Raw genomic sequence first — 22,781 nt, 5'->3', positions numbered from 1 at the left:
TAGTTTTTATAAAATTTAGCAATTCGGGGCTGGATTTACGATTGTACAGTAATTTAAGTAATCCATCTTTCGTGGTCAAATCCCGCTCAAATTTCGGTTTGCTTGCAACTCGGAATCGTCTTTATAAAACATATGATAGGCCACAGTTAATTTTATGTCACCGCAAACCGACAGATGACTAAGCATCCACCAATCCTCACGTTCCCCGAAATTGCAAAACAAAGCATTTAGATTCTACCAGGTTGCTCATTTCTACATTTAGACCTTTACAGAACAGTCAGTTCTTATTTTTGCTGGTTCCCAATCATTCAGAGGGTAGATTGACGATGGGTTTTACAGCACTGGGGCAGTTGGTTGTGGTGCTGGTTGTCCTAACAACAGGTCAAGGTAAAAACAAGTTTAATTTGTTCTTAAACACCAAAAATTCATTTTGCGCCAATTTTAGTTGATGGATTTTGTGGCGCTGCTCCCCCCGACAACAGTGATAGTGGACTAATTTCTATTGATGGCAATTGTGATTTTGCCTCAATATTAATTACAAAGCCATCGACAATTTTCTTTTACTCAGGCAGGATTGCTGACGGAGACCGATGCCAGGTAAACAAAAGTTGATGCATTTAAAGTTAAGGTAAATACATTTTATTGTTCATTGCAAGACACGTAGTCATGAACAGGTAAACAGGAAAAAAATGGTCATTGAAAGAAAGAGGGGTTCCTTAAACTAGGGGTGTCCAAAGTGCGACTCGCGGGTCAAATGTGGCCGGCGACGGCATTTTAAGTGGCCCTCAGCTGTTGTTTCGTATTTTTGCAAATGGCCTGCCATAATTTGAATTGTGGTTTTGGGTCGTGGCGTCTTTCGGCTTCACGCAAAAGCTTTTCCATGGAACTTTTTTTTCCGGTAAATAGAAAGTATACATGGTACTGATGCAACAAAGTTCCAGAACTACCTTAAATGCCGTATATTTTGTATTATAATTGCCCAGCTATTATAATTGTTTGCAAAAATACGTTGGCCCGCAAAAGTCTGCACCTGAAAAAAATGGCACCGATCAAAAAAGTTTGGACACTTCTCCCTTAAACTCACTGAGAAAACCAAAAACAAACCGCTAAACTTTAGTTCATACTCTTGTTACGCGATCTCAAAAATCTAAATTTTAACCCCGGTTCCGGAACATTTGACTCGTCAAACGATTGTGCCTTTTTGTTAATTTCGTAGGGTTTTCAGATAAATTAGTTTCCTTACGAAACAAAATTTTTTATGTTGGATTTCAGTGTTGCAACCAACCCCCACACTCCGTGAAATTTTTGGCCCTGAAATTGTTTTGTTTTTGGCCGTGCAGGTTTTTGACGGAACAGATGACACTGCAATACTGCTTGGTACTTTTACTGATGATGGTTGGGCGACCGGTGGTGTACGTTCATCAAGTGGGAACTTATTCCTCACATGTACAAATAGTGGTCCTAACCCAATTGTTTTGAAACACCAATTAGGTATGTCTTTATATGTCCTTCTCAAGCCTTCTGCTTAGACACTTCTATATTTAGAGCGATTTTTACTTTTTACGATCCTAAGTCGTACGTATGAGCTGATTATTTTTCTGATCCCTTTTACTAGTGCACTTTGAAATAAAATTAAACTTTTAAACAATTAAGAATGTGGTAAACGCAAAAAACATAAGTTTATAACTTGGAACGGCCCTGGTGCGTTAATGCCAGCAATCACGGCACACTCAAGTATACTAAGTATAGTAGTACGGGAGATTTAACGACAGGAGTAGGACCCATTCGGGACTCACGCTCTACAAACTGAGCTATACACAGCCAGAGCGGTGTGCCCTTAATATGTCCAAGCACCGTTGGCTGCCTCGTATGCAAGCAATAGGCCTGGTGTACTATGATTTATAAACCAAAGACAGGTCAAACCTACCTTACAGCATCAACATTTTAACAACTCCTTTGCAGTGAATGAAGTTTGTGAGGAAACGTACACTGGAAATTTTACGAGAATTGAAAGAAATGCACCGCTGACTGCTGGTGAATTTTGCGTTTGGACGTTTGAGGCTCGTGTTGGATGTCGTTTTGATTTTGAACTGAACATAATCTTGGGAACGTCAGACTTTCTTTTCGTAAGGGATGTGCTGTTTCGTTTTGCGTTACAGTAAAATAGTGCTAAATAAACTTTTTTGTTGCTGTAACCTTAAAAACAACCAGGCAAATTATTTACCCCCGTTTCAAATTTTTCAAATCAAAAATTCAAATTACCTACTAAGACGTCACAGTAAGGTGAGTTAACGAAAATAACAAATAATAAAAATAAAATAACAATTTATCCAGTAATTACCGGATGTATAATTTATAAAGATTTAGTTAATCTAACACTGTTCTTTTTCTTAACTTCATACATTTATAAAACGATCGTATTTTTGGATAGATTAACGTTATTTTATCCTTTTTGACTTTTTAGATAAACTGGGCTGAGGATGCTTTAGAAAAACGTGGTCTGCCAATAAGATATGGATTCACTTCTCATGGAGTTGACGCTTCCCCAAGTTGGAGAATTTGGAGCGACAAAGTGCGACTTATGTTCATTAAAAACGACGGAGCAGTGCCATCTGACGAATACTTTCATGTTGACGTGGAAACGGGTAAGTGTGATCCGACTGTTGTTTGTTATTTTGGCACAGATACAGATTTTTTTTTTTTATTTTTTTTTTGTATTTTTCGACAATCAGGCGGCAGTCCGAGAACTGAAAATTGCCCTTTGTCGTTCACGGGATTCGAACCCAGGATACTCCCGGAGACAATCAGATTTTTTATTTTATACATTCGATTAATTCCCTTTGAGTGAATTTAATATTTTCGTCATGATTCGTTCGTACTTTTTCATTGACATCCATGCAAAATCATGGTTCAGCGGTAACTTACCTCTTGTTGGTTTGCAGTTTGTCCACCCCTTCCACCTCCCCCTCCCCCTGCATCTATCAAATGTAGAGAAACGACGATTATTAGGTAAGCGTGGTTAAGGTTTTGACTATGGCATGTGTTTGCAGTCCATTTTTAACTCAAATTAAGTGTTTAAATAAGTGTCAGCAAATCACCATCTACCTTGTACATAATCCATGTTGTGCTTTATAGACTGGACGAAGGGAATCTAAACAAGTTGAACGCAGAAGAACTTGACATCTTATACATAGCGCCGAGTGAGGATGTTAAACCTGAAGATGTTGATCCGAGTTGTGTGACAAATATGCAACAACCGTATTTTGTTTTCAACATTACTCAATGCGTCCCAGTAGCTACGGTTAGTTGTGTTGGTTTATGTATCAAAAACAGTCTTTTCAGTGGATGCAAATCACAGACAAAAAATGATGGGAAAAAAGCTCATTATATTGACTTAAACTTTTACCAGTAGTTCCCAAGGGGAGGGGAGAATTTTAAAAATTGAGGGGAGGAATTTACTGAAATTTGTACATGTGGTTTGTAAGTAAACCCCTTAGCTATGGCAATATAACCTGCAAAGACGCAATTTTAAATTAAGGTTTTGTAGTTGCCTGGTTTAGCATCTACTGCGTAATAAATTGGAGAGGAATGGCAATGTTTCAAATTGTTAGGTTGTGGCGACAACTGGGTGTTTTCCCCAACTGCGTTGTCCATCCACGCGTAACCGAACCGCACATACGTCACAGCCTTTTTCTATTTGCAACGTGTCTTGTCTCGCCCTTTCTGTCTTGTGTTCATTCGATATTTGAACTCGCGCAAATAAACAGCGCTACAAGGTAATGAATTTGTCGATAAAAATTGAGAACCATTGCCTTAAACTATAAAGCATTTTAAACCTTTAAAGCTTGTTAGCCTACTGTGAACTGGATGTGAATAAAACCAACAAAAGCACCGAAAACAACAACTTGATGACCAAAATGTACTTTCCATCGAATATGGGTGAATGTCAAGAACAGCCCAATGTTTTCTTTTGCAGTTGTGCAACATAAAGATTAGTTCTTTAATACACCGTAACTACTTTTGGGTAGAAATCTGACGGTCTGATCAAACTAACGTACATCATATGGAACCAAAAACGTCTTGATCTATCGGCTCCCGTTCAACGCTACAAGATCTACTGTCTCAACGTGACCTGTGTGTTTGATGCCAATGTTACAGTGAGCTCATCCGAAATCAATCCCGAGATAATGTAAATATCACACGATATCAAAGTTAGCTGAAATAAATTTGTAGTTACACTTTCAGGTGTCACGACAGATACAGTTGCTAGGCACATTACGAAACACACTTTCCGTAATAATTCAGTCGGTCTTGTGTTTATGCAGGAAAATTGGATTTGACACGGATCCAGCAGAAGGGGAATTTGAGGTGTCATTGGATTTGTACAGCGACGATTCACTTGACGAACCACTGAGCGACGGTGACACAGTTATGGTTTCTGACTACGTTTTCGCCAAAGTGGAACTTTCTGATCTCCCCGATTCCGCCGACAACTTTCAAGTGGATGTAAGTTTGCAATTAACCGTTTCCAGTTGCTGTAAATGTCTGTTTGAAATCGCTTCGCAATCGAAAAGGCATTTTTGCACCCTATTCCAGTGCTTTTCAACCGGGTGTATTGTACACCCCAGGGTGTACCATAATTTTTAAAGGGTGTACCACTTTGATGGGGTGTACTGGGGTGTACCAGACACAAAATATAATATACCTATGACTAGGTATCACAATAGGCAGGTTTCAGTTTTAGAACAGACTGACTGGAGTGTACAATATATGGCACAACATGCATCTCAAGTGTACGTAGATTTTAAGCTGCAAAACTCTTTTTGTGATGTCATAGTTTAATATTTCACTTCATAATCGTTGTTAATGGTAGTTCTTTTTGAAGTAGAAAGTGGATTATGGCTTGTTGGTATTTTGCTCATCATTATTTCTGTTAGGACCACAGAATCAGTGTGTTACAGGGTTGAATAAATTTTTCACTGGGGTGTACAAATTTTGAGTTAACGTTAAAAGGGTGTACCGCTTCAAAAAAGGTTGACAAGCACTGCCCTATTCAATACATGTGTAAAGTGATGAAACATAAGTTAAGAGGTATCAGGTTTGGTAACTAAACCCAGAACCATCTTACAGGAAACCGCATTTGTCGACTAGTCAAAATATTACAAAACATAATCTTGCTTTTATTGTTGTAGATGACGTCATGTTGGGCTACAGAGGGAATGGAACCAACTTCTACTCCAATATATCCCATCATCACAGCCAGGTATCTTTTTCATTTGTGTTTATCGTCATCAAAGTGAAATCACATACATCGTAAGGTCACCTATAGGTCTGCATGAAACAATGCAAACAAATTATTTTAGTAATTTTCCTGTCAACTGTTCAGGTGGGAACAAAGTTTGGACCAATTATTTTTATTTCATTGTGAAAACGCGGCCCGTTTTTACATTCATATAGCATTTTTTTCTTCAAACCAATGCCAGTTTAAAATTGAATACTGCTCAAAAAGAAAAGAGCAATCAACAACATTGTAAGAATAATTGCCGAAGCAACAGTGCTTCCTAATCAAAATCAATTAACAAACTTGTTTCAATAGAATCAATTCTATAAATAAGAACGATAAGAACGACTGAAAATGCCCTTTTGGGGTTTGTTGACTGATTTTGATTAGGAAGCACTGTTGCTTCGTCAATTATTCTTACATATAATTTTAAAAATAATCAGTGATCGTCGACAAAAAAGATGCCTACTACTTGCGGGATAGATCCTACCAAACACTAAATGTCAGTCAACAACGTTGTGTTTGTTTTTTTCAGCTGCCCTGCATCAAACCCATACGATCCTGCCAATGCAATTGTGGTGATGAGAAACAGCCACCCAATCTATGGAAAGTTCAAATTTCGTTCCTTCGTGTGGACCAACGTCACTGAACAAACCCTGTACGTGCACTGTGACGTCACCATATGTGATACTGACGCAGGAATTTGTCCGGATGAGGTAAGCGATAACGTCATACTAATGTGGATCAAAAAATGATCACTAGTTTTTGGAACGATTAATTAAGAAAAACTGTCTTTTGCAAGCGGTAGAAACATCTCCTTCCGACACGTCAACGTTTAACGCTGAAAATCACTTAAATACGAAAAATAACGACTTTTATGGACTAAGCAATTAAGTGACCAACACGTTTAGTCAGTAAAACTAATTGCCCTTCGTCCATTTTAGTGTGACAAAAAGCGCCGCCGTCGTCGCGAGATAACAACCGCTGGAAATAAACAACTCCTTTCTGCTGGTCCAATCATCATCTCCTCTCAACACACCAACTCCGACCTCCAGAAGGAAAATTATGGGAAAAAGGTGCAATATGTTGATGTTGAGGAAATGCTACGATCCATTCAAGATTCCCACGACCAGGAAATGTATGCTTTCCTTGGAGTTGTGCTGGTCGTTCTCATCTGTGGTGTTATGTATCGTTTCGCTTTATACTAGTGAAATAGTTCGAAGAACAAAACTAAGTTACTGCTGGTTTTCTCAGTTACTTACCGTAAAAGAATATTTGAAATCAAGACCAGGCAACTGTGTAAAAATTGTTTTCAAATGTTATTTTTTGCCATCGCTGGTTTCCCGATCCAAATATCTGTGGCCTCTTCCGCGATATTGTTTTGCTGTCCAAGTGTTGGTTTTGTTCTTTTCGAGCTTCGTGTGTTTGTTCAATTGTAATATCTATATTCGTCTGCTGCTTATACACGGTAATAAATACGAGATTTTGTTTAGCAAATTTCTTACCCATGACCTTCTTTGTTCCAGACAAACTTGCTGCAACAAATTTAATGAAAGTGTTTTATTTTCCAGACAGGCAAGCAGTTGCATTATCGACTGCACACTAGAATGCTAAAATGTCTAATAAAAGTTTGGTAATAATATTTAACAAGATTATAAATTTACATTTCAGCTTAATCACAAACCTTGATTAACTGCAAATGCCTTTTGCTTGCATTTTAATAAATTTAAATTTGTAGCGGAAAAACTCAGTTCAGGCCACTCACTTGGATATTAACTTAAGCGTTTGCGCGCAAGAACTTATTCCATGCAATAGGTTCTTTGTGGATTAATGTTTCAAAATATACTGTGAAGACCGTCGAAGTACCTGTTTGAAATCAACGTGATAAATGTACGACAAGTTGATATATTGTATATTTTGTTCGCTATTGATATGTCGCTGTAACTCCGTGTAGCATATCGTTTCAAAACGGTACATGGCAGACCGACAGATGACTGAGTCAAACACATCTTCTAACACTTCTACTCTTGCGAAACGTTGATAACTGAAACAATCCATAGATCGCATAAAGATACATCAATTCTTTAAACATACAAAAAAGCTTATGGTGGCAGTTGACAAATATTTAGACTGCAAACCACAGTTGTTTTCGTTTGAAACATTTGAAATAGTTTAATCCTTGTTGGCGTTTTCTGTTCTTGAATATTTCGTCATAGTGCATGAACTTGAATGATAAATACCATATAAAGCAAGACGCTCAATGCATAAATCTACTAAAAGGCACGATGTTATCCGTAACGGAAGTTATACACGAAGGCTGAAACTCGATAAGCTGTAGTTGCAGTTAGGAGGACTGCATTACACGGTGGTATAGTTTGCTTGAGTGAACACAGATGAATAAACCTGATATTTCCGGCCTGTGGTATTATTAGGCATTTAAACTGGAAACGCTTTAACAACTGATACGCGCACAACTTTAAACAACAAAGCTTGGGTTGATGGCACTCAACGAAACAGTTCAATAATGACATTTCGCTTGTGCTGTGTAGTATAAACACCATTTTTTTTAAAAGAGTCGGTGTTTGTCAATTTTGTTTTACTCTGTCTAAGTTGATTAAATATCGTCTTAATATCAGAACGGTTTTCCACAGCTTTGGAAATTTGTTCGCTAATAATATGTTGCTTCAACCACGTGTAGCATATCGTTCTAAAACAGTACATGGCAAACCGACAGATGACTAAGCCAAACACATCCTCCTACCCTTTTGCTCCTGCGAAGCATTGATGGCGTGAAACAAAGCATACAGATCACATAAAGCAGGGGTCTCAAACACGCGGCCCGCGGGCCGCATGCGGCCCGCGAAGTCACTTTTTGAAGTTATGTGTTTTACTCAGGCGTAATATCCTGTCAGATCAGTAAGTTTACAAGATTCAATCACTTTCTGTTAGTGGTATATATGCAGCGTTTTAATAGAAAAAAATTAAAAAGCTCCTCTTTAGAATGAGCAATTTCGATTGTTGCGTCATATTTTTCCATTGTTGCGTCATTAAAGGTCATTGTTTTCACACAAAGCAATAAAGCACAGTTGGTTCTTGTGCTTAATTACACTATAAATCTGTTTCTTATTGTGTTGTTTTTAATGTGGTTAATGGTATAAATGAACATTTTAGATTTAAATCACGCAATATGTTTGTCATGTTACACTGTAACAAATGTTTCGATAGTGCGGCCCTCGACTTACTTAAAAGTTTGTTTTTGGCCCTTAAAGCAGTTTGAGTTTGAGACCCCTGACATAAAGGTTGTTTATTGCTACTGGTGGTCGTTTACAGAACAGTCGGCTCTTAATTTTGTTCATTCAGCCAGTGGTTTGACAATGTATTTTACAGTGTGGGGGCGGTTGTTCGTTGTGCTGGTTGTGTTGACAATAGGTCAAGGTAAGAACAATTGTACTTTATTCTTAAAACCACGAATATTAATTTTAACCTGATTTCAGTTGATGGAATTTGTGAAAGTGATTTTGTACAACTATCTCTCGGCTTTAAAGGCGGAGAAGTTATAATCGACCCCAATTGCGATTTTGCTTCAATAATAATTAAGACCTCGACACCTTCGTCCATTTATCAGTCTTTCGGCATCTTCGCAGAGGGAGACCGATGTCAGGTAAACAAATCCTGTTGCATTTCACGGTTATTTAAATGTTTAATTTTTGAAAACTACAAGACGTAGTCATTACAGAGTTGCAAGCGGGCCCGAATTCTGAGCCCGAACCCGGCCCGAACCCGAAAGTATAAGCCCGAAGCCCGGCCCGAACCCGAAACGTTTTTGAGAAGCCCGTTTAGGCCCGAAATTTTGATTGACAGGCCTATCCACGAAAGCCTTGCAAAAAAGGATGAGAAAGAAAAAAGAGAAAGACAACAAACACAATGAGCAATAGTAGACAATGGGGTAAACAATACGTTTTAGAGTAGGGTGGGCATTATAGGTAAACGCCAGAGACTTGTTACTCAGCTGAGTGATATTATTGTAAAAAAATGGCGGACACGGAACGTAAAGTAAGGCCCGTTTTAAGCCCGTTTTCTCACAAATACCTAAGCCCGAACCCGGCCCGAACCCGGCCCGAACCCGGCCCAAACCCGGCCCGAACCCGGCCCGAAAAGCCCGGCCCGAAAAGCCCGGCCCGACTTGCAACTCTGAGTCATTAACATTACGCGCGGTAAATAGGAAGAAAAGAATGTGGTAGGAAAATTTCAGAAAAAGCCCGACAAAGTGTCACTGTGTAATCATGTCGCGCCATCAGTTAAAAATCTACAACAATTAAGCTTTTAATGTATACATTTCGTGTTATTTTTTATTTTTTACTTATTTTTTAAATTGTTTTGATTTGGCCGCATAGGTTTTTGACGGAACAAATGACACAGGAACGCTGCTTGGTACTTTTACTGGCGACGGTTCGGCGATCGGTGGTGTACGTTCATCAAGTCCAAACTTATTTCTTGTCTGTACCAACACTGGTCCTAGCCCACCACCGTCCATATTACGTTTCAATTACCAAACATGTAGGTTCTGATTTGGCACTTTTTTGGACTCATAAAAGCGCTTTGGCATCGTTTTTAGAACCTTTACGATCCTAAAGCGTATGTGTATAGGTACCGCTAAGTTTTGGCTTTGAATAAGTTTTAGCATTTATTGACCATTTCGCACCTTGTTTGCAGCGGATGAAGTTTGTGAGGAAACATACACCGAAAGTTATACTAGAATTAACAGGAATGGACTGCTGAATACCGGTACTTTTTGCGTTTGGACCTTTGAGGCTTATGTAGGATGTGTCTTTCAGTTCAATCTCAACATGACCTTACCAACGGGAGATTTTCTTTTCGTAAGTGCTATCCTGCACAAGTCTAAAAAAATGTTTTTACTGTTGATAGATGGATACCTTAAAAAGCTTTACTTATTCTACACAATCTTTCCTTTATACTGATTATTATTTGATACATTGCGCTTAATGACTTTTCAGATAAACTGGCCTGAGGATGCTTTAGATAAAACTGGGAATGCAACAAGGATAGGGGACCTCTATGATGGCCCAACTACACCCGTATCGTGGAATCTTGGTGGCGACAAAGTGCAACTTATGTATCTGAGTGACAGTAACGAGGGTGGATTGGACGATTTCTTTCACGTGGACGTGGAGAGAAGTAAGTGCGATTTGACTGTTTTGACATTTTGCAACAAATACAAGTACAGATTACAGATTGCATTACATTTTGGTGAACATGTTACGTTTGTTCACAGTCGTTTAAGTCCTGGTCTTTGTAGATCCATGGCCCTGCCCAGGACTAAACATTACTTACATATTTATTCCGTTAAACATAATCTTAAACATTTCTCTTTAAGCAGCGGTTCTCAACCTTATTCGTGTACCACACGACGACTTTTCGCTGCGTTCCACTATTACCCTGTTTCAACGGGTTAAGACAAAGAACTTGGTTTCTCTACCAGTCTGACATGTTTCTGAAACCAGCAAGGATAGCATTTTCAGAATAAGTTCAGATAGTTAATCGCTAAATAGCTCTGGCGTACCACCAGCGTTACACGTTCCACAGGTTGAGAATCAACAAATATCTAAGACAATTTAAGCGTCCGGCATGTGCAGTTTGCTATTTTTAAAAAATAACGCGTACAGTCAAACTTTACTTTGTCAAGTCATATTGACGCTTGCATCAAATATAAAGGACGCTAATTAATTGTTTTTGATATGCAGCTTGTCCACCCCCTCCCCCTCCAACAATTGAATGCGGAGAAACAACGGTTATTACGTAAGCTGATTGAGTGTGTATTGCTTAAAAACAACGGTGTGCATTTGTTCTAACATTAGATTCATCTCTCCTAATTAAACATGCACCGAGCCGGCTTAATTTGAAAAAACAATCGGCCAAATCAACCGAATCATTTATGATGTCAAGCGAAGCCGTAGGGTACACGTTTGATATGTAAACATAAGTTTAATTATTAGTCAAAAGTGCAGAATAGTTTTGTTTTATTACCGTTTTATTTCTGTGGGGTTTGGGGTTGCCTTGGTTGCCAGCGTGCCCAAAAAATAAGTGATATTTTTTTTCTGGGAGGAAAAAACAACTATGTTAGAAAAAATTTGCAACACTTTATTTGGCAGAAACCGGGTCTTTTTAAAAATGGCCGGTACGGCAGAAAAAAATCGCCAAACCGAATATTCGGTACATTTCTACTTCAAATATGGTTGCATTTCTCGTGTGAAACGTTGTCAATTAAGGGAACTACTAACACAGAACTTTGGCTGGGGCCCGGTTTGGTAGTTGGCGCAACGGAGCATAGGCGTTTATGGTGCTGACTTAGCTATCATTCTTACGATAAACCCAAATTGCTGAGTCAGCACCATCAACGCCTATACTCCGTTGCGCCACCTACCAGAAATTCCCAGACCGGGCCCCAGCCAAAGCTCAGTGTTAGTAGCTCTACCTTCAGTTAAGGGCAAACAAGGTTTTTCTGCAGTGTTAACAATTTAATGTGATATGAGAGAATTATCTTTCTTTTTCGTACATCAACCTTGTTTTGTATTATAGACTTGACGAAGAAAATCTAAACAAGTTGAACGCCTCCGAACTTGACATCTTGTACATCGCGCCGAGCGAGGATGTTAAGCCTGAAGATGTGGATCCGAGTTGTGTGACAAATATACAAAACCCATATTTTGTTTTCAACATTACTCAATGCGTCCCAGTAGCTTCGGTTAGTTACGTTGGTTTAAACTCTAATTAAAAAAAAGCAATCTTTCCATCCACAGAGAACGAATAATTTGGAATGTTCATCAATAGCTCATCAGATAGTTTAAACAATAAAGCATTTTAAACATTCAAAACATGGTAGCCTACTATGACATGCTTGAAACAAAGGCAACAGAAAATACAAACATAATGTGCAAAATGTGCTTTTAGACTGGACGTATTTGAAGACTTTGTACCTTTGGTTATGTAGCTTACTCATGACAAGGACAGCAAAAATGGTTCCATTTTGAGTTGTTTAACATATAACTTCGCTTATAATACACAGTAATTACTTTTTCAGGAATCCGACGGTCTCATCAAACTAACGTACATCGTATGGAACCAAAAACGTCTTGATCTATCGGCCCCCGTTCAGCGCTACACGATCTACTGTCTCAACTTGACCTGTGTGTTTGATGCCAATGTTACAGTGAGCTCATCCGAAATCAATCCGGAGATAATGTAAATATCACACGATATTAAATTAGCTGGAATGCAATTTTACTCACACTGTTTGATTTTTTTACAGATGTAGTTACCATGCAGCAGGCAGATATAACACTTTCAGTCGTAATTCAATCGGTCTTGTGTTTATGCAGGAAAATTGGGTTTAACACGGATCCAGCAGAAGGGGAATTTCAGGTGTCATTGGATTTGTACAGCGACGATTCACTTGAAGATCCACTGAGCGACGGTGACACAGTTCTGGTTTCTGACTACGTTTTTGCCAAAGTTGAACTTTCTGATCTCCCTGATTCCGCCGACAACTTTCAAGTGGATGTAAGTTTGCAATAAACCGTTTTCAGTTTTCGTAAATGTCTGCTTGAAATCGCTGCGCAATCAAAAAGGCATTTTTGCACCCTATTCAATACATGTGTAAAGTGATAAAACATAAGTTAAGTGGTATCAGGTTTCGTAACTGAACCTAGAACCATCGTATAGGGAACCGCTTTTATTGCCTAGTTAATGATCTTGCTTTTATTGTTGTAGATGACGTCATGTTGGTCTACAGAGGGAATGGAACCAACTTCTACTCCAATATATCCCATCATCACAGCCAGGTACAATTTTCATTTCTGTTTATCTTCATCAAAGTGAAATCACTTACATCGTAAGGTCACCTAGGTCTGCATTGAAACAATGCATATAATTTATTTTAGTAATTTTCCTGTCAACTGTTGAGGTGGGAACAAAGTTTGGGGGGGGAACAAATTTTTTTAATTTCATTGTGAAAACATGGATGGTTTTCACATTCCCATAGCATTTTTTTCAAAAAAAGAACAGTTTAAAATTCAATTCTGCTCAATAAGAAAAGAGCAATTAACAACCTTTTTTGTTTTTTCAGCTGCCCTGCATCAAACCCATACGATCCTGCCAATGCAATTGTGGTGATGAGAAACAGTCACCCAATCTATGGACAGTTCAAATTTCGTTCCTTCGTGTGGACCAACGTCACTGAACAAGAATTGTACGTGCACTGTGACGTCACCATATGTGATACTGACGCGGGACTTTGTCCGGATGAGGTAAGCGATAACGTCATACTGATGTAGTTCGAAAAATGATCATTAATTTCTGGAACGACTAATTAGGAAAAACCGTCTTTTGCAAGTGTTATAGAAACATCTCCTTCCGACATGTCAACTTAACGCAGAAAATCACTTAACGCTTTTTATGGATTAAGCCAGGGGTCTTCAACCTTTTTGCTTCAATTGCCCCCTTTCCAAGGCACTGGCTCAAAATAGCCCCTTTATGAGATTGTTATTTGTATAAAAGTTTCCCTACTTTAATTGCTTCTACAACATGCAAAGTCCATTTCACGCAATTCTTTTGACACACCTGTGAAAAGGTCGTTCATTCATAGACAAAACAATACTACGATTATGCGCAAACAATCGCTTTCTTTTGTTGAAAACAATGGGGCATTACTTGGAAGAGGAGAATCCTAAATGATACAAATACTTTTTTTGGGAAAGCGCTTGTAGTTTTATAGGAAAATTTGCAGTGTGAAAGCGAAACAAGTTTGAAGTAAAGCTCGTTACCGTTGTATTTAAAAAAGAAGGCCGGTCACCATACATAGCCCCAATAAAGTCCCTGTGGCTAATGAACTGCCCAAGCATGCTTTCGAGATCACAAAAAGTACAATCACCAGTAAACACAATGTATTCAAATAGCAGCATCTTTATGCTAATGCGACGCTTGTCCCTGGTGTTTGTTTGCATGACAAACTATATCTGCTTGTAAGTTAAAGTTAGCTGAGCCTCACAGTTCTCGTACATATTTATACAATCAGTAATGTTGAAATCGCCCTCTTGTGAAGTCATATCGCCCCCCAACTCCCAAAATTGTCACCATCGCCCCCTCGGTAGACGAAATCGCCCCCCACTGAATTAAGCAATTCAGTGACGCGTTTAGTCAGAAAAACATTTAGTCAGTAAAACTAATTGCCCTTCATCCATTTCAGTGTGACAAGAAGCGCCGCCGTCGTCGCGAGATAACAATCGCTGGAAATAAACAACTGCTTTCTGCTGGTCCAATCATCATCTCCTCTCAACACACCAACTCCGAGCTCCAGAAGGAAAATGATGGAAAAAGGGTGCAATACGTTGATGTTGAGGAGATGCTACGATCCATTCAAGATTCCCACGACCAGGAAATGTATGCTTTCCTTGGAGTTGTGCTGGTCGTTCTCATCTGTGGTGTTGTGTATCGTTTCGCTTTATACTAGTGAAATAGTTTGAAGAACAAAACTTACTGAGCTTTCTCAGTTACTTTCCATTTCGTAAGAAGAATATTCGCAGGGTGTGTAACTGTGTAAAAACTGTATTTGAATAACAACTTTTTGCCATTCGTTTGTGGTGTAGATTTTAATTTGGATTGATATCATAGGCCGTATACCTGCGTTGATTCTTGTGTGTTATTGTTTTGCTGTGTAAATGTTGACATTTGTTTTGTTTTTCCCAAGCTTTGTGCGCTTGTTCATCTGTGAAATTTATATTCTTTCTGCTTCTTATACACGGTAATAAACATGAGATTCTCTGTGATAAATCTGTCAATTACAGTCTGTCAATTGCTGAATATAACGAAATGCCAAACAGCCCTAAAACATCTCTTTTAGCCATGGTTTATTATTACCCATGTTCTAACCTATCAGTGAAACTTTCAAACGTAAACGGGCTTCTCAATAACGACTTGGGTTACGGCTCTTATTTGGGCTGATAGCTACGGGCTTAATTGGATGAGATGAGTTTATTTAGCTAGGTGAACATAGCGACACAGTAGCACTAAAACAATCACCAAGCTGGAAATAGTTGCGCAACGTTAAAACGTTATGGAGCACAAAAAGATGAAGGGGACAATTGGTGGATAATGGTCAGCGCTGCAGATACACCGCATTAAATAGAAAATTGTTTGCGTTTTGGTGTAGTTAATCGCAAAAAAAGAAATAACATCAGCTACCTATAAGGTAAACACAAGCGTTGCTTTATGGAAGCGTTGGAATCGTGGTTAGGTTTGCGGGGTAAAAAACAGGAAACTCGGTAGCGCTCGATTGGTTTGCTTTACAATAGATGATTAATTCTGATATTTCCTGCCTTAGTATACAACCCTATATGGCTTGTCAGCCCTAAACGCCTCTGCAAGCGATGTGTGTGTTGCGCAATTGGCAGTAAACCGGTTAACACTCCTCATTGCTAAATGCCAGGATTTGATTTATTTTAACGTCTCGTTTATGCCATGCTTTATTATTGCCCATTATTTATGTCTTCTTTGTATTCTGTACAGCTGTACTAGGTTTTCATGTATAACCATGTCAATCAAACTTTCTTGCCTAAACGGGCTTCTCAAAAACGTTTTGGGTTTAAACTCTAATTTCGGGCCCGCTAACAACGCTGTCACATTGTTTAGCAGTAAGAAATGTATATTTTTGTTGTTAAATTATATAGTGTATTTATTGTGTATATCCTTTATATCAGCAGTGTGCAACCTGCGGCCCGCAGTCCAAGTGTGGTCCATTGAATAAATGTTGTGGGACGTGCAGAGACGCTTGGAATTCAAAAGCACTGGAAACCGAGTCCATTTATTAAATATTTTGAGCAGATTAATGCGTCTGGTGTTTTTTTTTACCACCTGACTATAATGTGGCTGGAATTAAATGCGAATTTTACTTATAGTTATTAATTTAATATAGGCATATTTGGTATGCAACAAAGTAAAATCACTTTGTGTTCTATACAGGTGCGGCCCGCGATATGTTTATGGTAATTGTAATTGACCCCACGGTGAAAAAGCTTGCACACCCCTGTTTTAAAACGTAGCTATCAGCCTTTGTTTAAATTACTTGCTTGGATCATGTGCGTTTTGATGTAGCTTATCGCAAAAAGGAATGATATCAGCTACCTATAAGGTGAACACAAGCGCTGAGTTTGCAGCTCGGCTTGTTCCGTTAAAAACAGGAAACTCGATAGCGCTTGATTGGTTAGATTTGCAATAGATGATTAAGTCTGATATTTCCTGCTTCACTAGACAACCATTGTATGGCATGTCAGCTCTAAACGCTTGTGAATCCGCGGCGTGTTTTGCGCAATGCATTATACCGGTTAACACTCCTCACTGCCGATAGTAATGTTTTGATTTGATGCACCTGAATTATATCGGTTCGGAATTCGGAATCACGTTCTAGTTTTTCTAAACTTGGCGTAATTCGGGGCTGGATTTACAACTGCACAGTAATTTTAAGTAATCCAACTTTCGAGATTAAATCCCGCTCAAATTTCGGTTTGCTGGTAACTCGGACTCGCATTTCACAAAGTTGTTTAGCCTACACTGTAAATTGAAATGGTGGAAAACAAAGGGTGGGGAAAATAAAAGGTGGTATGATCCACCTATTGGGGTGGTACAGCTTAAAAGGTGTAATTTCACACCATTTTGAGACCAAATTTCCACCCGTCCTATAGTATTGGTGTAAATACCAACCCTCAGTTCTCACAAGGGTGGGTATATGCGCAAAGGTATTTTAAAAGACGCGGTAACACATTGCTAATCATTTGAAACAATTTGGGTACTGCAATAACTTGCAATTAGGCGGTCAATACGCGATTTAGACCATTTGGTGCTAGGATTTCTCTTCCGTTTTCTTTGCGGTCAAGGTTTGGAAATATGTTCAAGCCGTGGAAAAACGACATTGGAGGTTTGGAATTGTATTTACTCTAGTATAAATGATTACTATACTGACAATTAAATAAACCAGGTAGTATATTTGTATTTAAACAACGCATCTTTTTACAACAAACCTTCCTATAACTGCAGTCTATGTAACGTAAATTGAAAAGTTTTTCAGAAGTTTAAGGCAGATGTTAGTATCCTACATGTTACTTTTACGTTCTAAGAGCGAAATCCGTAGCAGCAATGTATGGCAGTCGCGACTTAGAACTGTAACCAAACGAGCCAGTGGCATTTTTTGAAAAAAAAACATGCACATTTATCACGCTGGATCTCATAAACGCGACGTATGCACGCTATACAGTATACATCATAATATTAGGGGAGTTGGTAGAAATACGAGTATAATTAAAATGAACAAATCACCGGTGAAAGAGTTTTCATTGTTAGTGAAGCTTTAGCAACACAGCAAGATATAGATTGTCGCATAACAATCCCAATTGTTACATCAGACAGAATTCTGGGATCGCCCAAGCTGAGTTGCAGGGGCATGTTTCTTTTATTATGACGTTTGCGGTAAGCCACACCCAGAGTTCAGCTTGCGCAGACGCCACGTTTTGTGCCGATTTGGAGGATTTGGAGTTTGGATACGGATCGGAAACAGTTTTAAGGTTTGTTGGTTATACTTTTTGTTTACCTTGCAAACTGACCAATAACTGGATGCATATTAAAGTTTTTAAAATGTATGGAGTTGCGTAGTAGACCTGTGTATCTCTAACCTATTTTATTGCGTGACCAAGTCAACGTTTTTTTAGAAAAAAATGGCCCACTTTCTCATCAGTATGGCTAGCAGGTCTTGATAATTGGTACATCAGCACTTTACAAACTACTATATGGCCCACAAGCTAATTAGTTAAGAAACACTGGTGCAGACAATACTGCTTGTCCATTAGTTTTTGGTTTATTTTATATGCATTTGGTAATTGTTGGTCTTGTGGATTGGTTGTGTTAAGTATAAAAATACCTTTTAAAATTATATGTATCAGCAATATAGATTCAACTTGTAGGTTCATTAAAAGTGAGTTGTGTATGTTGTTTTTCTTGCAACTGATAAAGTATGTACATTTGAAGACAAATCTCAGATCAAAATGAAAAAACAATGTAAGCTGGAATTTTATGTCCTCATGAAACTGAAACGTGTGTTTGCCAATGCATTTCTAAAAAAAACTCCTTTAATATTTAAGAAATGAACATCATCATGTGACTGTGCCGCCATTGTGTTGCACAATAAACTTTTGCTCCAGAAAGTATTCTTCACCAAACCAAAGGGTGTCAAATATATTTTACATTTCGGTTTAAATGGTGGTGTTATAGTGGTTTCGTAAAATATGACATGTTGAATTTCCAAACGTTTCAGTGAGTGCTTATGTAATGTGCAAGAGCATTCTCTGAAATGTTTAGATAATAATTTAGGTTGCTTTTTATCTCCTGTATCATCCTTGTTACCGTCATTAAGGTTATTTTTGTTCGCAGATTAAAAAGTAAATATGGAATATCATGTGACCTGTGGTGAGAGAAAAGTGATATTAACCTGTATATCAAAACTGGATGTGACCAATCAAATTGAGACTACATTCAATATCACCCATCCGTTCTCAATTCAGCTTTACTCACAAACGTTTAATGACTGGGTGGATGTAGATAATCTAACAGATTTGCCAGAAAGTGGCAAACTTCTTGTCAAAGGTATTTGCATGTAATACAATACACCAGTTAATGTTTTACACTCATGTTGATTGTGACAATATGTCTTAATGTTGTTTGTATTTGTACAATTTTGGCTTAGAAATATGCGATTAAATAATTTTCAGATTGTTTACCGGAGATACAAAATGATAATGAGACTGCAACACATCTTTCATCCTCATCTTCACTTTCAACTACATCCCCCTCAGTAGAAACTGATGGATGGTTGGTTAGATACAAGCTTCCAAAACTCATTGGTGATGCTTTGGAAGATTGCAACTATCCAAGCAAACTAACCAACAAAATTAGGAGCAAAATTGTTCAACTCGTCTGTGATTCAATTTTACCACATAATATGTAAGTGTGATATAGTTTGTTTGAAAATAGCTTGTAACGTACACATTAAATATTACTAATACTGTAAAAATTAATTACAGGTACCCATCACCCTTACAAATGAGAACAGTATTAATGGAATTAGTAAAGGCATATCCAGTATTGCAAGATCAAAACAGTAGCAGTCCAATAGTAAGTAGGTGCGAGATTTCTGCCCAGCACAGTACTGATTTTGGTTTGTTTTGTAGAGCACATGGGTTTGTAGTTTGCGACAAAGATTTAAAGACATAAGAAGACCCCTTCATTCAGATGTGCAAATTGCTGCTATGAAAATAAAGTATGGCGGTCGAGAAAGGCAGGATTCTTCAAGGAGGTTGTTTAAAGATGTAAGTATGTACATATATTTATTAAAAGTTTTCTAGGTTTAGCAAGTTAGATAGGTTTATTTTCAGTTAATCACCAAAAGTGAGGTTATGTTCCAAATTGTGTGTTTGCATACAGAGTTTTGAAGATGAGGAATCCGTTGCACTGCATTCTAAAATAGCACAATTGGAGCTGGCCAAACCACATCCAAGTCATGATTTAATAGAAGACTGCCATAAGTGTACATTCGAGTTTTGGAGAAATATCATTGCAAGAGGTGCAGCAAGTAATGACATTTTAGACCATGCAGTTTCCAACACTTCATGAAATCAATTTGGTAGGTGGATCTTTTCACATTATATTTAATGTACCCATTTTAATGTAATAACCATTTTATTGAAATTGGAATGTCCAGTGATTTGTCTGTTTCAGATATTTTTGGCAACAGAATTGATTCTTAAAGTAGATGTATTGCAAACATTCATGGAAAAATTTGGTGACCAAAAATGCTGCAGAGACTGGAGAATCTTATTAAACCTAATCATAATCACCAAGTACATTTCACAGGTATATATTAATTTAAATTTCATGTTTTAAAATATGTGTACGGTTTAAGCAATGGGTGATGTACCAGTAATATTTTTATTTTAAATTGTAATTGACTTTGAAATGATGCTATTTTGCACAAATGCTGTGGGTTATAACTTGTTTTATAATATGCAGGAGGATGAAAGAATACTTGGTGTTTGTTGGTGGAAAGAAGTTATGTGTTGCACCTAATTTGCCACAAGCCGTAGTTGCAATGATCTGCAGCTATTGGGTGTTCGACATTTGCTTTCCGAAACAATTGGTCAAGTCTCTACAACTTTTCTGCTGTATTCTAAATTTACCACTGAAAAATCGTCACATTGGTGTACAGCGTGTTTCAAACAAGCTGTAAGCGAAGTGCAAAGTAAATTTTGTGAAACCTGTTTTGCAAATAAATTTTGTGAAACCCTGTTGTACTGGAACACCTTTGCAGGTGGAGATACCGACACCCTATAGTGGTGCAGACAGCTGAGTGGTGGTTGCCACCAATGGGGGCAAATTCACACCTACTATGGTGGAGTTCACAGGTGGAACTTACCACCTTCGTTATCTAAAGGTGGGAAGCAACTCCACCCTAGGTTGGAGTTTGTGGACCACCAATTTTGGTGTTAGTTTCCACGACTACCATTTACAGTGTACTACCTAGAACAGTGTTTCCCAACCTTTTTTCTGTACGACAATGCTGAATCATTAAGGTTGGTTAGGTCTATTCTATATAAATACAAAAACCCAGGAGGTGCGAAAATTGGTTGGTGATTTGAAAGGGGTGCAGCAAGAAAAAGGTTAAGAATCATTAGTCTAAAGGCTCGTTAATGCGACCGAACGAGTATCACATGTTGCTCGCGTTCTGGCTCGGTTGGGCCAAGCACAACTCAATTACTACCTGCAAATTTTGACCGACAAATGACACACAACATGCATTGTGACATTATCATCGAAACCACATAGCAAAACACATACAGTCAATACTTAGTCAAATTTACTTTTACTGGTCGTTGGAGAGATATAACAAAAATGATTTCGTCATTTTGTTTCGTGTTATCTGCCCTTTTTTCCCCAGCGCTCTCTAATCGCCAAAATTATTCTCCAGCGCCTTTGAGAAAAACGTCCCCGTTGAGAATTACTGACCTAGAACTTTTAAAGCAAAAGAACCCATGCCCCAACACAAATCTACCCATAGTTTGCCAAATGTTTTTAGTTTTATATTCATAAACATATGATAGCTAGGGCACAGTTAAATTTAAGTCAAAGCAAATTGATGCAGTATGGAAGTAAAAACACATAGATAAACGTGTTTGCTGAAATATGTAGCTACATAGCTATGAACTACTGCATAATACAGCAGAGGAACAAGATCATGATATACACAATTCCATTGCTACCATTCTCAGTGTGATATTGCCATTGATTTAACCAGTGGTGGGATTTAATTTTTTTGTCATCCAGCGCTATCATAAAAGTCATATTTTTTAGCCGGTTCTGTCACAAAAACTCGATTGACAGTAACCAGTAATGGCAACCGGTTGGCTGATCTCACTAAATTTCGTGAGACGGTTCTAGAGAACCGGTGCGAACCGGCTAAATCCCACTACTGGATTTAACCTAAATCGAGTTTTGCTGTTCCTTATTTGTTTTAATAAAAGTTACCATGTTAACCAAAACGTAATTTGTGCACAAAGACTAAAAGGGCAAACATGTGGAGGTACAGGCAGAAGCGTTACAGTAAACAGGATGGTTTAGGTTGCTTGTGTTTAACAATAGATGAATAATTTCAATATTTCCGCCCATGTTGTTGAATCGGTTTGTTATCTCAAAAGGCTTTATCAGTAGCTTGAACCATGGCGGTAAACAGGATATTCACAGCTTGGGTTGCTCGTGTAACAATAGATGATTAGGCTTGATATAATTCCGCCCGTGATAATTAGTATGAACTCAAAATAGTTCAAAACCCCTGTATGTATTAGACCAGGGGTGTCAAACTCGTGGGGTTCGCGGGCCACATTGCAGTTTGGGAATTATGCCGTGGGCCGCATCTGACTTTTAGTTGTATACACTTAAACAACCTTTTCGCTACGACGACCGCATTGTAGATCCTTATTTCACCAACGGCAGCCAATTATCTGCTGTTTTTGTTTAAAAATTCAAGAAAAAGGTTTATATCATATATATACCATCTATTGAGGCCCAAAAAGCCCAGATTAATTTCCAACTTATTGTACAAATTAAGCTCCACAATGTGAAGACCCGCAGTTTTAACTCTATTATTACGTCATAATCTATATTGTGACGCTTTTTGTACCTGTTTTTCGCATTGTTTGCACACAATACGCCTACAAAAAGTCTGTCGCATATGGCTACTAGGCTGGTAATACTCTTTTCGGTAACACAAAAATCTGTTTAGGGCAGTTTGAAAATCAAAAGTTTTGGCAAAGAAGTTTTAATTACATCACGCCTGCCAGTACATATATTTCAATGTGGCCGTACGGCCGCGGGTTGTACACCCTTGACT

General features: G+C 38.2%; 3 protein-coding genes across 3 annotated transcripts; all 3 read left to right on the top strand.

Moving 5' to 3' along the window:
- Window positions 1-225: 225 nt before the first annotated feature.
- LOC145212952 (uncharacterized) lies at window positions 226-6,714 on the top strand. The gene is made up of 12 exons (XM_080081199.1): window positions 226-387; window positions 446-597; window positions 1,341-1,491; window positions 1,963-2,126; window positions 2,465-2,645; window positions 2,943-3,009; window positions 3,136-3,301; window positions 4,029-4,189; window positions 4,326-4,506; window positions 5,193-5,263; window positions 5,817-5,997; window positions 6,226-6,714. The coding sequence occupies exons 1-12, from the start codon at window positions 327-329 to the stop codon at window positions 6,487-6,489; spliced, it is 1,800 nt and encodes a 599-aa protein (XP_079937325.1). The 5' UTR covers window positions 226-326; the 3' UTR covers window positions 6,490-6,714.
- Window positions 6,715-8,435: 1,721 nt separating this feature from the next.
- On the top strand, window positions 8,436-15,121 carry LOC145214039 (uncharacterized). Its single transcript, XM_080082467.1, has 12 exons — window positions 8,436-8,716; window positions 8,776-8,942; window positions 9,676-9,838; window positions 9,995-10,158; window positions 10,297-10,477; window positions 11,044-11,098; window positions 11,879-12,044; window positions 12,381-12,541; window positions 12,679-12,859; window positions 13,070-13,140; window positions 13,425-13,605; window positions 14,544-15,121. The coding sequence occupies exons 1-12, from the start codon at window positions 8,440-8,442 to the stop codon at window positions 14,805-14,807; spliced, it is 2,031 nt and encodes a 676-aa protein (XP_079938593.1). The 5' UTR covers window positions 8,436-8,439; the 3' UTR covers window positions 14,808-15,121.
- Window positions 15,122-16,918: 1,797 nt separating this feature from the next.
- Window positions 16,919-20,683, top strand: LOC145214997 (sterile alpha motif domain-containing protein 3-like). The gene is made up of 9 exons (XM_080083651.1): window positions 16,919-17,267; window positions 17,752-17,910; window positions 18,773-18,985; window positions 19,111-19,342; window positions 19,423-19,513; window positions 19,570-19,707; window positions 19,823-20,021; window positions 20,117-20,251; window positions 20,408-20,683. Exons 3-7 carry the CDS (start codon window positions 18,787-18,789, stop codon window positions 20,009-20,011), a joined length of 849 nt encoding a protein of 282 aa, XP_079939777.1. The 5' UTR covers window positions 16,919-17,267; window positions 17,752-17,910; window positions 18,773-18,786; the 3' UTR covers window positions 20,012-20,021; window positions 20,117-20,251; window positions 20,408-20,683.
- Window positions 20,684-22,781: the final 2,098 nt, after the last annotated feature.

The sequence above is a fragment of the Phallusia mammillata genome, chromosome 2 (genome assembly GCF_965637545.1).
Source record: "Phallusia mammillata chromosome 2, kaPhaMamm4.hap1.1, whole genome shotgun sequence".
Classification (NCBI taxonomy): Eukaryota; Metazoa; Chordata; class Ascidiacea; order Phlebobranchia; family Ascidiidae; genus Phallusia; species Phallusia mammillata.
Note: the sequence above shows the minus strand (reverse complement) of the source record. Positions and strands in the feature narration are given on the sequence as shown.